We start from the raw sequence: 14,680 nt of genomic DNA on the forward strand, positions 1-14,680 counted from the left end.
AAATTGGGTCGTGCTGGATCGGCACAACACAACCCGCATAAAGTGCGAGTCGTGCCGAGCTGGCCCACGAGGCGTCTCGGGCCGTGCCTCCGTCCTCTAGGATAATTTGGGGGGTCGGTTCGACACGGCCCATGGCCCAAGCCCGCATGGGCCCGTGTTGTGCCATGGGTCACCTTGGGCCAGGCCATGTCGCACACCAAGCCAAGCTTGAGGCAAGGCACCCATTCCCTGTTTAAGGTTTTTAAAATTGGACCAGATAGGGAACCATTTTGGGGTTGAACGGTCCGAACGGATGGCCCGCTCTAAAAAAAAAAACAAAAAAAGGCCAAAAACAATTTTTCGGATTGACGGTTCGATCACCGAGGTCAGCGATTCGCTAACCAAATAAACAGTTTTTGAACAAAAAGCGGTTTTGAAGTTAAACGGTGTTTGGTTCCTAATTTTTTTTGTCTAACCATCTGGTTTGATCCAATTTTGAAAACAATGTCCCTGTCAACCCAATATTCAATTTGATGATTGAAATGATCAAAAGGATATATTGAGTATCAACCACATGGTAAATTTTAAAAGTACACTAAATTGTCTTTAATAGTCAAAAATGTAATTTTATGAAAATTTTGGAAAATTTATTGTATTTGTGTAGTTTTGAAAATTTATTCAAATTTATTTAAATTTTTATTAAATAATTTATTTTCTTTTTAAATGGTTTACTTATAAAATTATACTAATTTATCTTATAATTTATAATATAAACTAACCAATAGTTTCCTTTTTTTTCCAATATTATACTAATTTATCTTAGTAATTTGTGTAATTGTTTGTTCAAATTATAGTTTTTCATTTCTCATAGTCATTTATCTTTAATAAATTTCAATAATTTGCAATGAAAATTACATAATTTTTCAATGGTTTTACAAAATTTATCAAATGTAATAAATTTTCCTAAAATTTCCAAAGTATTCTAATAATTTTCAATAATTATTTAATGCATTTTATATAAACTTTCAAATACTTTATATCTTTAATTTCAACAATTTTATTTTATGAAAATGTAGTTTTATGAAAATTTTTGAAACATTTATTACATTTGTGTAACTATGGGGATTTATTGATTTTTTTTAAATTGTTATTAAATTTATATTTTTATTTGGTAGTTTATTAACAAAATTACACTAATTTATCTTTTACTTTTCAATATAAATTAATTAATAATTTCATTTTCTAACATTATAATATTTTGTTCCCCCATTTGTATTTGGTTAGTAATTATAATAATAACAATAACTAAAATTTTATACTTTTTGATAATTGCTAAATATAATTCTCAATTTTATAGAAATTTGTTAAAGAGTTTTCAATAGTCGAGTTGAGTTTGTTCGAACTGTTTATTAAAATGTTAAAATATGAAACCATTATATACTCTTATGTATTTCTATTATATAACTTTCGCTTACCAAAGGGGTCTCCGTCACCGTACCTCTCCTTGCTCCATTATCTCTCTCCCTTTAACACAGCCTATGCATGGCACGGATCTCCGTGCCTCTCCTCTCCCCTTCCCATCATTCCCATTAAGCCAAGTAAAAAATTAAATATTCTTATTTGTACATTTAATAAAATATTTATATTAATTATAATTATAAAATTATTTATTCTAAAATTTGAGTAATTAATCTAAGTTATATATTTAATTAGACTAATTAATTTAACATATTTAATCAATTAAGTTATATTAATTAATTAAATCACACTAAATTAGTTTGCTGTGTTTACCCACTGGCATCAAAAGAGGGCTCCCGCTCACCCAGCCACCCTCCAACCTCAGAGTCAGATCAGACTATAAGAGGACCGAAAGAAGGAAAAAATTGAACTTCGAGTAAAAAGGAAAACGTAAAAAAGGGGGAACGAATCGACATGGAGCAGGAATCTAATGCCCCTATCAGGTTGATGAACTTCGTCTCGGAGGAACAGGTCTTGGTCACCCTAAGCCTTAATTATCGAATGTTTATTATGATTCAGTTCCGTCTGGAAACCCGTCTCTAGTTCTACTGTGGGAATCGAAGTTATTATGCTCAAAACCTCAAACCTCAAGTTCAGACCTACTTTTTGATATATTTATCCGATTCTTTTTGGGCATTGCAGTTGGATCAAGCTAAGAAAACTAGGGGCGAGCGAGTTGAAGATGGCACTGCTCAGAGGGACAAACCGCTCTATGAGGTTTTATTCTTATTTTCTTTTAATTTCAAAACGCGTTTAGTATGATTTCTCCTACCTATCTGATTAGATGATAAATAATGTATTTAATTATGTCTGTCATTTAAAAAGGAAAAAAAGAAGTTGAAAGTGGCGCTTCGTTAATAAAAACTAATGATTTTTAAGTGGAATATTTGATTTCTCGACTGAAATTTCTTATACGTTCATGTTAGATTCTAATAATATTCCTTCTTCTAAGTTCGTGCACAATGGCGTTGGTAAGTAATATATATGCAAATGGAACATATTTATCAAGGTATTTTCTTTGAGTGGTACGGCAAGCTAATTTCTGTTTCTGGACTCGTCATTCCATCTTTCTGGAAGCATACATAAGTGACGTCTCTTCTTAAGTTTTGCTAGGTACAAGGGAAGCAATGTATATTGACCATTACCTATATCTATATCATTTTCTGATGTGAACTGTGTGAGCAAAGGCTTCTTTATAGCATCAGAAAAGATTGATCTGGTTTAATGTCTTTTAAAAAGTGTTTTTTTTTTTTTGCCTTAGCACGGCTGATCTTTTTACAAAGCGGAAATTGGGGAAATGTTTTTATTAGCACAAAAGGTCTCACATGTTTATTGGTTTTAATTAGTTATTCTTTTGCTGCAGATCTTAAAGGAGAATAAAGACAAGCGAGATGCAGAATTCAATGAACGGTTTAAGCACAGTAAGTAGCCTTAACTCAATTTGATGAAAAGTTATTTATTAATTTTTACTCATTAAGTAGAAACATCTTAGTGTTATGTTGGAGCTTAAGATGCCTACCATTAAGCATTAGGTCAATGACTTGTGGATCATTTAGCCTCAGTGGATTTCATGTCTGTCTTCTTTGATTTTTATTTAGTTATATTGAACTTGTGGAGACTACCAATTAATTGAGCAGAATTGTTTTCTCATTTAACTCAACTAACTTCTAATGTGTTTGGCATGTTAATACTTTTCATGTGAGAAAAAAAATCCTGTTTATATCCAATTCATGTCAAGTTTTTTTTTTTTTAATATTTTAATTTCGTTAGTTAGTATATAGAAAATTGTAAATCCCAGTCCAAGGATCTTTCCAACATGTTATGTTAATGACATTTGTAATGTAAAATGCCCTGTCTCTATGGGAAGATTAGAAGCCGTTTAAAGGTGATAATTTAAAATGTCTAAATGGGGAAGATACACCAAGATACAATAGTAACCCAACAAATTAACTTTATGTATTCGTTTCTTTGGGATGCTTTTTTATTTACTTCATCTTGGTGACTTGGAGTTGTATGTATTGGTGATTTCTCATCACCCTACTTGATGTCTTTTTTTTTTTTTTCTTATTAATAAAATTTTTTCTTTTATTTATTACCAAAAAACCCAACAAATTAAGAATCAAAGAGCTCTAGAGTCTAGAAATATCAGGTCCAGATGACCTAGGAATTGGCACCTAGAGATTCAACTAGGATGTGACACCTTTGGTTGATCTTCTACCAGGGTTTTTCAACTTAACATCCTCAAGGAATTAGCATAAAGGGATTGTACTAGGAATCATCTCATTTCACCATTGCGGAGTTTGCATCTTCAAAGTGTCCAGTGTGTTAAAAGTGCAAAGGGCATTTTTGCACCTGATCCGCAAGGTGAGGTGCATGCCTTTTTGAAGCAAGGCACAAAATTTTAAAACAAAATCAAAATATATCAAGACAACATTAAAATTAAAAAGTTATTAATTAAAAAAGTGCATCTTTGCACTAGAGAAACATTACTTTGGACTATATGGGAGGAAAAAAAATGCAAGAATATTTGAAGAAAAGGAGAGGGGGAAGGAAGCCTTGGTAGAAACAATTACCTTGACGGTAGCACATTGGGCAAAGAGTTTGAAGCTGTTCTCAGATTTCAAGATTGAAGACTTCTTCAGAGCTTGGGGTGTCATTGCTACATCCTCAACCATAAGACAGATTTGTTGGGACTTGGTCTTCCCCAATAATTGGCTGGAAGAAACTGAACTTTGATGGGAGCTGTTTGGGTAATCTGGGCCCCTCAGGTATGGGGGGGGGGGGGAATTAAGGATGAAGAGGGGAACATAGTTGCTTTATACTCTGGCCCTGTGGAGCAAGGTGATGTGGCAAGATCAGAGTTTTTGGCTGTAGTTTATGGGGTTGAGAAGGCAAAAGAATTGGGTATTAGTAAGCTGATTATTGAGGGAGATTAAAAAACTGTGGTTAAGTGGCTGGTTAAGAGGGAGGGGGTGGCTTGGCATTTGAGGAATGATTTTAAGAAATTCAAATGGTTGTCACAGGACATGTCAATCCAAGTGGGATGGGTGAGGAGAACTGCCAACAGCTTGGCAGATAGCCTAGCCAAGCAAGGGGTACATAGAACATATATGTTTTGGGCTCAAATGTAATTTGTATTTGGACAACTTCTAAAGTTGGTTTCTTTCACAACTTCTTGTTGTAATCCTATTTTCTTCTAATTAATAAAATCTTTTTTCTGTATTGCAGCTGTTGCTGATAAAAAAAAGTGCAACGTTATTTCTTTCCCGATTACATTATTTCAAATAGCTAATATGATGTTAAACATCTTTCATTCTTAATTCTTTGAGCCACCTTTGTACCAAGCCCAAACAAGTCTTTTTTTGTAGGGATCAAGAATTTAAGACCCTAACATAGACTTGTTTGGGGTACAGGGGCAGAGCTCCCAGCCAAGCAACTGTGTTTCAAAAAGCGCAAAGTTTAGCAAAGCCTGAGCTGAGGTGCAAGGCATGCCAAACACCCAACTTCTCATACTTTACAATGCACCTCACTTGTTGATGTTGTTCGATCCGAGGTAGTTCTTGAACCGAGGTCGTAGTTAGATAATCCTGCCAATTGGGCAGAGTCGAGGTGGAAGGAAGATGCCACACTCCAAGATCTTAAACCAAGAATGAAGTCAGAGGCCCGAGGAGTTATCCCCGGGTAGGTACTCCGATGCTCAAGTCAGTTGAGAATAGTGGGTGGTTGGGTTGAGCAGTTAGAGAACGGTACTGGTCCGAGTAAAGTAACCATATGGAAATCAAAAGTCAGATCCCCTACCTTGAGCGGCAGGTACCTTTTTATAGCCGAAGATCCGTGTCCTGGTCGGATGAAGCTTCCGGGGTTGTCGGGATGAGGTTGCCTACCTAGGTCTTTGGGATAAGACCTAATTCCTAGCGGAGTTGTCCTCATTCATACAACGATCACCTGTCTTGTTCACACTTATCCATATGACATGGTGTCGACGTGGCTAAAGTGATAAGGCGGCCGCGGAGGTGACACGACGCACCCGGGACTAGCTCAACCATAACCCAAACACCATTCCTCCAGTTCCGAAGTCGAGGAGTGTAGTGCTCGGCAGCAGTGTGGTGTGGAAGAGCTCTTTGGTTCTTGGCTGAGGAACTTAAGTCTGAAGTTGGTTGAGCACGCCATTTGAGTAGAGGAACTCAGAATTGAACCAAATTTCTGGGCGAATTGACAGACTTGACGCTCGCGTCATGCTGACGGAAACGACGCTTTGCCTTCTCGAGGTTACACGCGTGTGAAGGTCAGAGGGTGGCGCTTGAACTATGCCGTTGATTTGGATTGCTGGAAGCCCTATAAAAGGGGGTGAAGAGCATTTCCCCTTTGTCATTTGCGAGGGTAGTACTTGCAAAGCTTGACGAGAAGTAGTCTTTGGCTACTCGGTGTTTGCTTCATTTCCGTAGTCTTAACCTTCAAAGTTTGGTAAGATGTCTTCCTCGTCTGCTGACTTCTCCCACTCTTCTTCCTCTTCTTGTGCTTCTTCTTTTGCTTCCTTTTCTTGTTCTGAGTTGGAGCTGGGGACTTTGTGGGGTTCGGTTCTGAGCGGGTTGCCGAGGCCGAGGTGGCTGAGGTAGGTCCGTCGACTAGGGAGGTCGACCTTCCTATGCGTGTTGGTCATTGGTTCGGGGCCACGCCATGCTGCTTGACACCCGGGGATGTAGCCTGGATTCGAGCACTGTATTGCATTCCGGAGGAGTATGAAGTTAGGTGTCCAAGAGTTGGTGAGAGCCCCATAGATGCTCGGCCGGGCGAGCTCTATGTGTATGAGCACAACCTGATATCCGGGCTAAGATTTCCACTGAGTAAGGGGGTCATCGAGGTGTTTAGGTGGCATCAGGTATTGCCTGTTCAATTGATGCTGAACTCCTTTAGGTTCCTGATCAGCCTTCTATCCTATTGCTTCAACCACGACCTCGAGATTACCCTGGGGATGGTTTTCTATTTCCTTTAGCTGAAGCACCACCAACAGGGGTATTATTATTTCTCAGCTTGGCAATGCATCAAGGTGTTGGTTGGGACCCCGTCCTCGGTGAAGCACTGGAAGGAGAAGTTCTTTTTGTGTTGTTCTGGAGGCTCACCTCTGTTGGCCGAGCTCCAGAAGTCGAGGACAAAAGGTGAAGCAGCCCGATTTGGCCCAACTCACCGAGGAAGAGAGAGCATCGATAGGAATGATTGAGGAGGTCGATATGATGCATTATACGTCCTTCTCTATGTTGGTCCGCGCCTGGCTGATGAGCGAGGAAGCTGGTCTATTTGTCGCTTTGGCTTTGTTGATCCCTTTTCTTTTCCAAGTTGTTTGACTTGGTACTGATTTGTTTCTTGTTTTGTGCAGGTCTTGAGATGGTGAGCCATGAGGAGATTATTTGTCGCATGAGGGCTACGACGGATAGGCGTAGCCGAGGTGTTCAGGGGGCCTAGCCTCGGTCCGAGGGAGTGCAACCGAGGTCTGCCGAGCGGACTCCCGGGCAGTAGAAGAGGTCGAGGCAGGCCGAGGAAGAGGTCATGGTAGTCGACCCAGAAGAGGGAACTCAGGCCGTCCACCCCCTTGCGGGACAACACATCAAAGGGTTGCAATCCGGTTATTTACATGCAGTAGTGGAGCGTTTGGACTGAGGATAGTCTTGAGACGACAGGCGTTCCTGCGGAGTCAAGTAGCAAGGCTCTAGAGAGTGCGCTCGTGCTTCAGATGGCGTCGATAAGTCTTCCTTCCTCAGTTATTTTTGCTTTGGTTGGTTATTTTCGTTGTACTAACACTTGTTTCGTTTTTGTAGAGTGCTTGCTCTCAACGATTGTAGTGATTGATCATCTTCGGACGATGAGGCATCTTTGTGAGACAAGGCAGGCCGAGGTTGAACGCACGAGGGCTTGGTTGGCTGAGCTTGAGGCAACGAGTGCGCAGTTGGCTGCGCTAGAGGCTGAGAATGCTGAGCTAAAGCCTGACATCGAGGAACGGTTTGACACTGTCCGCAAGTTGAAGAGCCGTGTCACCGATCTCAAGGGCGTGCAAGAGGTGCTGAAGAAGGAGGCCAATGAGCGAGTGGCCCGGGTCGGAGAGGATTGTTGCCCGATTCAAGGCCTCAGAGGAGTACCACCACGAGATGGACTACTTTGCGTCGCGCTCCTGGGAGGCGGGGTTCTACCTCTGCTGGGACAAGGTCTTGTGTTGGCTTCCTGATGCCGTCAAAGTTGTGTAGGGTTTAGGCCCGTATGATCCCGATACCCCTACTGAGGATAACGTCGTTGCTGTCTACGTGCCTGAGGAGGCTGAGGAACGCCCTGCCAAGGAGTGAGGTGTTCGCTTGCTATCGCTGTTGCCAACTTTGTTTTATTCTTTTGACGCTTGTTCTTTTTTTTTGTTATTGATGTACACAACTTGGTATGTCGAACTTTTACACGTAAAAATTTCTGATAACTAATAGAAAAGATGCTTTTTGGTTTTGAGCTTATGTTCCTTGCATATTTCCGAGCTTTTGTGGTTAATGGGTGTTGAGCTTTCCCATTGATATTTTCGTCGAACTTAGTTGTGGGTCTTCGCCTTCTCTTGGCCGAGGTCTTCAGTCTTTGGCTTTCGTTGGTCGAAATGCTTCCGATTTCTCGTCGTTTGGGGATGCTTAGTTTGCATTTGATCTCGAGGAGCCTTACGCTCTGACTAGGTTGGCCGTTCCTCGGCTAGCTTTGGTCTGACGGTTCGTTATCAGGATGCGGAGTTAGGTGACCGCCTTCTAGCCTTTGGAGGCGGGAGCGTTCTTCCCCGCTTTGGGCTCTAGCCACTGTTGGCTGAGTCAACTTACTTGATCGGTTATGTGTTTCCGAGCTAGCGCGTGGCCATGCGTAGTAGGCTCTGATCGTTTAAGGGTTAGTTGAGTCAGTGCACAGGTGTTCCAGCCGTTTGAGAGTTCGGCTGGACGATGTGTGTTGCGCGACGTATGTTGTGCGATGTGTCGTGCAGTGTGTGTTGTGCGGTGCGTGTCATGCAACGTGTGTTGAACAACTGAGTGCCAAAAAATTCTATCTTTATTGATCTTGAACTACTTGGTACAAGCCTTCCGTCGAGATCTTCTAATCTATAGGTACTGGGTCCGAGGACTTTGGTGACTCGCGCGGTGGAGGACTGCGGTGAGAGTGGGATCCCCGAGATGGAGATTGGCCTGTTGATCGTTCAAAGTGTTTCTTGGCATCTTTCTTGATTGTGCGGAAGGAAGATTTGGAATGGCTTTTTGTGCGATTCCCACAGACGATGCCAAGCTGATGCTGTTTGATTCGAGGTAGTTCTTGAACCGAGCAATCATATTATCTTGCCAACTGGGCGGAGCCGAGTTGGAAGGAAGATGCCACACTCCAAGATTTGAAACCAAGAATGAAGTCAAAGGCCTGAGGAGTTATCCCCGGGTAGGTACTCTGATGCTCAAGTCAGTCGAGAATAGTGGGCGGTCTGGTCGAGCAGTTAGAGAATGGTGCTTGTTCGAGTAGAGTAATGGTATGGAAGTCAAAAGTCGGATCCCCTACCTTGAGCGGGAGGTGCCTTTTTGTAGTCGAATATTTGTGTCCTTGTCGGATGAGGCTTCCGGGGATGTCAGCATGAGGTTGCCCGCTAAGGTCTTTGGGATAAGACCTAATCCCTAGCGGAGTTGTCCTCATCTGTACGACGATCTCCTATCTTGGTCATGCTTATCCATATGATGTGGTGCTGATGTGGCCGAAGTGATAAGGCAGCCGTGGAGGTGACACATGGCACCCGGGGCCAGCTCAACCATAACCCAAACACTTGTTCCCCTAGGCTGCTTTTTAGATCATTGGGAATGCTTACAATCTATACCACGCAAGAGGAGAACCGAAGACAATTTTGTTCTCAAACTCATACTCATCTTTTAGCAACATTTTAGACCATATGTAAACTTATTTCTTCCATCTAAAGGACTTGTAAAGTCTGAACATCGTATGCATAAATACAAAGGATTTCAAATGTAACCAAGACTTCTAAAAGCTTATATGGTAGATCCAAAGACTGATAACTTTTGCCTCGGAGGCTCTGTTTGTTTCATCATAAATGGGTTGATGATCTTTCAATTCTATAACATTTTAATTATATTTATGTCACTTTTATGGCCAAAAATTTTTTTTCCTACCCTTTTAAATGAAAACAGTGCAGCCTAAAACCAAAATCATTTTTGAAACACTTGTGCAACGACTCCTACAACTAATAAGACTAATCTTTTTTTTGGTAGAGAACTAATAAGACTAATCTAAAATTGCAAATAACCCCTAAAATGGTAATTTCTGTCACAAAACCATACCTTGTCCATATTTTGGTGATAACTCACTTCATTCATATTTGAACCTCATGATCTTGGGCTTGCTGAATATTTAGTTGAATGTACCCTATTATGATTTATGAGACTAACTCACTAAAATGAAATATGTTCTCAAGTTTTGACATTGACGTTTTAGATTGTCCTACAAGTGCCTAGAGCAAAAAATTATTAGGCCATAGGTAGAGTGACAGTCTAGAGGTGTTTGCATCTTTTTCTTCCTTAGGAAGTCCAACTTCCCAAGTAGTTGATACATGGCATGGGATAGTAGATGCTTTACTTTTTGCATCATTGGGATTTGTGAATGTATATCATGTGTATGTGACAAGCTGATAAGTGGACTATTTGAATTACAGGACCACCCAAAGCCCTTGATGAGGATGAGACAGAGTTCCTAGACAAATTGGAGATGGTGAGCTTGGGTTTTAAAGCAATTAGCTAACTGGGTATGCCAGCACTAACAGGCTAGGATCATAATTGTGGCATGCCTATATTTGAAGCACAAGGCCATTTTACTATTGCTTATAATAATGAATTTGAGAATGATCAATAACAATTCCAAAAAATTGTTCAATATTTGGTGGTTGTGACATTGGTGTTCCCCTAAAGTTGTTGCTGCTCACTTGCTTGTATGGTTGGTAGAGATAGTTTTTGAAGGTAGGTGGTTGCATACAATGTGTTGCTCACTTGCCAGCACCAACAGGCTAGGATCATAATTGTGGCATGCCCTGCTATTTGAAGCACAAGGCCATTTTACTATTGCTTATAATAATGAATTTGAGAATGATCAATAACAATTCCAAAAAATTGTTCAATATTTTGTTGTTGTGACATTGGTAGAGACAGTTTTTGAAGGTAGGTGGTTGCATACAATGTAGTTGTAGTATTTCACAGGGAAATGTTGCTTTCTCCATGCTTGCTATGCCTATCTGTTCCTGCAAAGTCATTTATTCTTTATGCCAATTTGCACTTACTTTTGTTCATTGTAGATATCGCCAGATGTTGGGTTCTCTATGCTATTTTCCCCTGCATGCCCAGACACCCATAGAAATAAACAAACAAGATAAAGAAGAAAAGGAAAGCAGAAAAATGCACAGTGGCAAGTAGGATCTGATGGACTTGTGTTATAAAGCAATTAAGCAAGTAGCAGATGTTATATTTAAAAGCTAAATAATCTCTGCTAAGAAAAGTTCAGTATTTTAATATATTAAAATAATATATTCAATGTGTCAATAAATCTCATTTGGGCTTGTTGACTTGGACTATTGGACTATTAAAATTGCAATTCATGTACTGTCTTGGTCTGGCTTATTTTAAAACCTTTTGGTGTCCAGCATTCTAGCTTTGCATTTAACATATCTTTAGCATGAAGACTATATTATCAACACCATAGGATTGTGATGCAGTAGGGCTGGAAGAAACTAACACAAGACAGAAAGAGAGAGGAAGAGAGAGTAGAAAGGGTAGAGAAAGAGAAAAGAGAAAGAAATCCCAAGGAATCACTCCAAGGGGTCCTAGAATCACTCTAGGGTTTGTAGGAATCACTCCATGCAGCAAGAGAGCTCTTAAGAAATTTTCATTCATTCATTAGCCTCAAAAGGAAGAGAATACATCTATTTATAGAGTGACTTGTGTGGCCCGGAACACTGTTCACCATAACTACAAAAATTGCCACTCTTTGTCTTGTGCATCAAGAAACACAATAACTTTCTATCTACTAATGCAAAGAAACTGAAAATTGAAAGACAAGCACTACTAAGCTATAGGAACAAGATGCTATAGGCCAAATCCATATTGGGCTGGACAAAATGACGAAAATACCCCCGACCAGATCAGTCCAAGTCCCAAGAGTCTTCTCCATGCCAAATCAGAACCTGTTTGTTGGCCTTCTTATGAGAATAGGTCTTAATGCATGGACCAATCCCCATCAGATTGCCTCTTGAAAATGCTTTTAGTTAATTCATCCATAAGTGATGTCTATATATTGGATATCTTGTTACCATTATGCTTTGAACATGCTGACTATGAAGAAATATATTTTTATGCCACTTTAATTGTTTTAGTGATATTTTCATAGTTTTCATAGATTCTATTGTTGGAGTTCGCTTTTGACAAGTCATTAATTAAAGTTCAGACAAATGGATACTATCTTCTGACTATAATTTGGGCAGGTTAATTTGGTTAAGGTGACCTACTGTATAAAAATACCTAAAACTGAAATGTGTTTTTTAATCTTTGTAGTACCTACTTAAGCCAGATTATTATTATCTGTTGTACAGTTCTACCAACTTAAATTGAATTATGACTATTTTTATATTTGTTGATACATTGTGGGTTTTCTGAGATTTTTTCCATTTCTAACCTAAACTGTAGGGGTTAATTATTTTGCCTGTTTTATTTGTTTATAACTGGTTAGAGGAATTCATCTCTTGAGTTTTTCTTTTTCCCCGCTGGTCACAAGCCTGTGTAAAGAAGCAGAGTTGTGTCAGGTTGGCAGCTGGAGCAAACCTTTTTCCAAACAGATATTAAACATGAATTTTGAGTCCTTGTTTTTGTGGAGGAGCAAGTTTCAATCATCTAAGCTTAAATAGCTGCGAGAAGGCATAGTTAAGTTGGGATTGCTTTACTTATCAAAAAAAGTTGGGATTGCTTTGATATAGTGTTAAGTACTCATAATTTAACAATGGATATGGCACTGAAAAGAACAGAATGGTAAAACAGGATTCATGTGGCTGACCCCATACAGTTTGCAAGGCTTACATGATGATGTTGTGCATGGGTTTATGTGACATAACTAATACAACTGTTACAAATAAATGGACATTGTGTTTTCATTGATCATTTTCATCTTTCATGGAGCATAATGTGCTTTATATATTGGTAAACTTTGGGTTGCACTTTATGCTATGTTTATTGTCTATGGACATTGCATGTTCATGAGTGGTGTACTTGTATGCATGCATCACCAATTAAAAAAAGAAAAACCTTGTCTGCTTGAATGCGTGTTGGTTCCTCTTGCACTGTAAGAAAAAGTACCAGCAATGCAACAAAGTTCAGTTGTAACTGTGTCTTCAAGTGAATTTTTTCAAGTAGGCAGTTTCATACCACAAGTTTTTTTCCTTCCCTTTCTTAAGTTTGATGATTGTTTTATGTAGTCAAGGAGGGAATATGAGCGGCAAGTGGCTGATGAAGAAGCTGAACAACTCCGAAGTTTTCATGTAAGTTTGCTAGCCTATCTTTAGTTTTAGTTTTAGATGTTTTATGTATTAAGACAAATAAATATGCATTGACATATTTCTGGGTCCAATAAAAAAATTGACATATTTCTGGGAACATTTTAGTTTGCTTTGTTTTCCTTGGTATGGAATGTGATTCTTAAAGGGTAGCAGCTAATAAAAGAATAACTTAAAAAGAAACAGATATTGCAAATTAATGCTAGTTTGACATTTTGCATGTTGGTTAATGGTTATTGCATTTCTTTCTCTTTTATTGTAATAAGTGCCTAATGAATTGTTTTTTATTACATTACTGAGAAATATTGTGATTACTGTCCATATTATCCTAATCATCTTTACATAGCTAGATAATGTGATGAGATGAACATAGTCTATTAAAAATTGTGCTTGGATCTTGGGTTGTGGCATCTACGTTTGGCCTATGAGTTATCTTGGCCTCTTTTTTGGTTGGAATGCTAGATCCTATGGTTTCTTGAATAAGATGGTGCTTCTTTTTATTTCTTATCATGCTTACACTGTTGTGGTTTCATTTTCAGGCAGCAGTGGCAGCCCAGCCATCCATTGTATATGAGCTTAAGGAAACACCTACTGTACCTAAAGTTGAGGTCAGATGTCAATATATTCTTGTATGCTATAGAGAAAATATAAGGGAAACAAAAAGAAGCAAAAATAAATAAATAAATAAATAAAACGAGAGGGGAAGAACGGAAGAAGATTCATGAAAGAAAGAAACAAGAAACACCTTAAAAATCAATCAAGAGCTTTTATCATGATATAATTGTAGATGCATCATGCAAATAGGTCTCATAAATCATAATCATCTATTTCACAGAGCCATTTACAGATCAACTGCCATTTTTTTACTCTTAAAAAGCTGTGTGAGTTACATGTGAAACTTTCAGTTTTCTTGTATACTGTATGGTATCACCCTTTGCATGTCTAGTTCGTCTGCATTGCTGAGTATTTGGTCTGTTTTCCTTGGAATATATCTGATTTGCACCTCTTATTATCCTACCAATCAAATTAGAAATTCATTTATACTTGGCTACTTGCAGGAACATAAGCCACTTGCAAGGAAGAACCCACCAGCTCGCCCATTAGGAGGATTGATTATTAAAGTCCAACCACAGGCAAAGAAGGCAAAGGCAGATGAAACGAGTTCAGAAAAATCTTCAGACAATGTAAAAACAACTAACGATGACACTGGCAAGTCAACTGAGATTTTTAAGGGGGCTCTCGGTCTCGGAGTCGGAGGTCTGGTGTCATACAGTGATGAGAGTGAAGATGATGATAGCTGACCTCCTAACTTTATTCATGTTACCTGATTATATCTCACTCTGGAAATCAATCAACTCTTTAAGCACATTTTGCTAATTATATGAGGACTTTTCGAGTCCCAAATATGCTTCAGTATGTCAAATTGCGTAGGTATGTACCATAGAGTTCTTTGATCTTTTTTTTGGAAGCGCAGAGTTGTTTGGTCTCATGTCATGTACGATGTACCTTCCTCATCCGGCTAATACGAGAAGAAATTAATGTCATTCAATGCTTCTACTGGGTTTAGGTCTGTCTGGTCCTGGTGAGGTTCCATCAGCA

At 39.1% G+C, this 14,680-nt stretch overlaps 1 protein-coding gene across 1 annotated transcript; it reads left to right on the forward strand.

Annotated features, from left to right (window-relative positions):
- The first annotated feature begins 1,755 nt into the window (after window positions 1–1,755).
- Window positions 1,756–14,625, forward strand: LOC148860974 (NEFA-interacting nuclear protein). The gene is made up of 7 exons (XM_088985429.1): window positions 1,756–1,968; window positions 2,140–2,214; window positions 2,861–2,918; window positions 10,205–10,260; window positions 13,004–13,066; window positions 13,621–13,689; window positions 14,140–14,625. Exons 1-7 carry the CDS (start codon window positions 1,912–1,914, stop codon window positions 14,380–14,382), a joined length of 621 nt encoding a protein of 206 aa, XP_088841555.1. The 5' UTR covers window positions 1,756–1,911; the 3' UTR covers window positions 14,383–14,625.
- The last annotated feature ends 55 nt before the right edge of the window (window positions 14,626–14,680 follow it).

Source organism: Nelumbo lutea, chromosome 4 (genome assembly GCF_056320005.1).
Source record: "Nelumbo lutea isolate HS-2025 chromosome 4, American lotus-T2T, whole genome shotgun sequence".
In the NCBI taxonomy this organism is placed as follows: Eukaryota; Viridiplantae; Streptophyta; class Magnoliopsida; order Proteales; family Nelumbonaceae; genus Nelumbo; species Nelumbo lutea.

Excerpts from the sequence above, each read along its gene's own strand:
- LOC148860974 (XM_088985429.1), top strand. The coding sequence starts at position 1,912 with ATGGAGCAGGAATCTAATGCCCCTATCAGGTTGATGAACTTCGTCTCG. Across the intron at positions 1,969-2,139 it reads ACTTCGTCTCGGAGGAACAG|TTGGATCAAGCTAAGAAAAC; the intron begins GTCTTGGTCACC and ends TGGGCATTGCAG. Across the intron at positions 13,067-13,620 it reads AACAACTCCGAAGTTTTCAT|GCAGCAGTGGCAGCCCAGCC; the intron begins GTAAGTTTGCTA and ends TTTCATTTTCAG.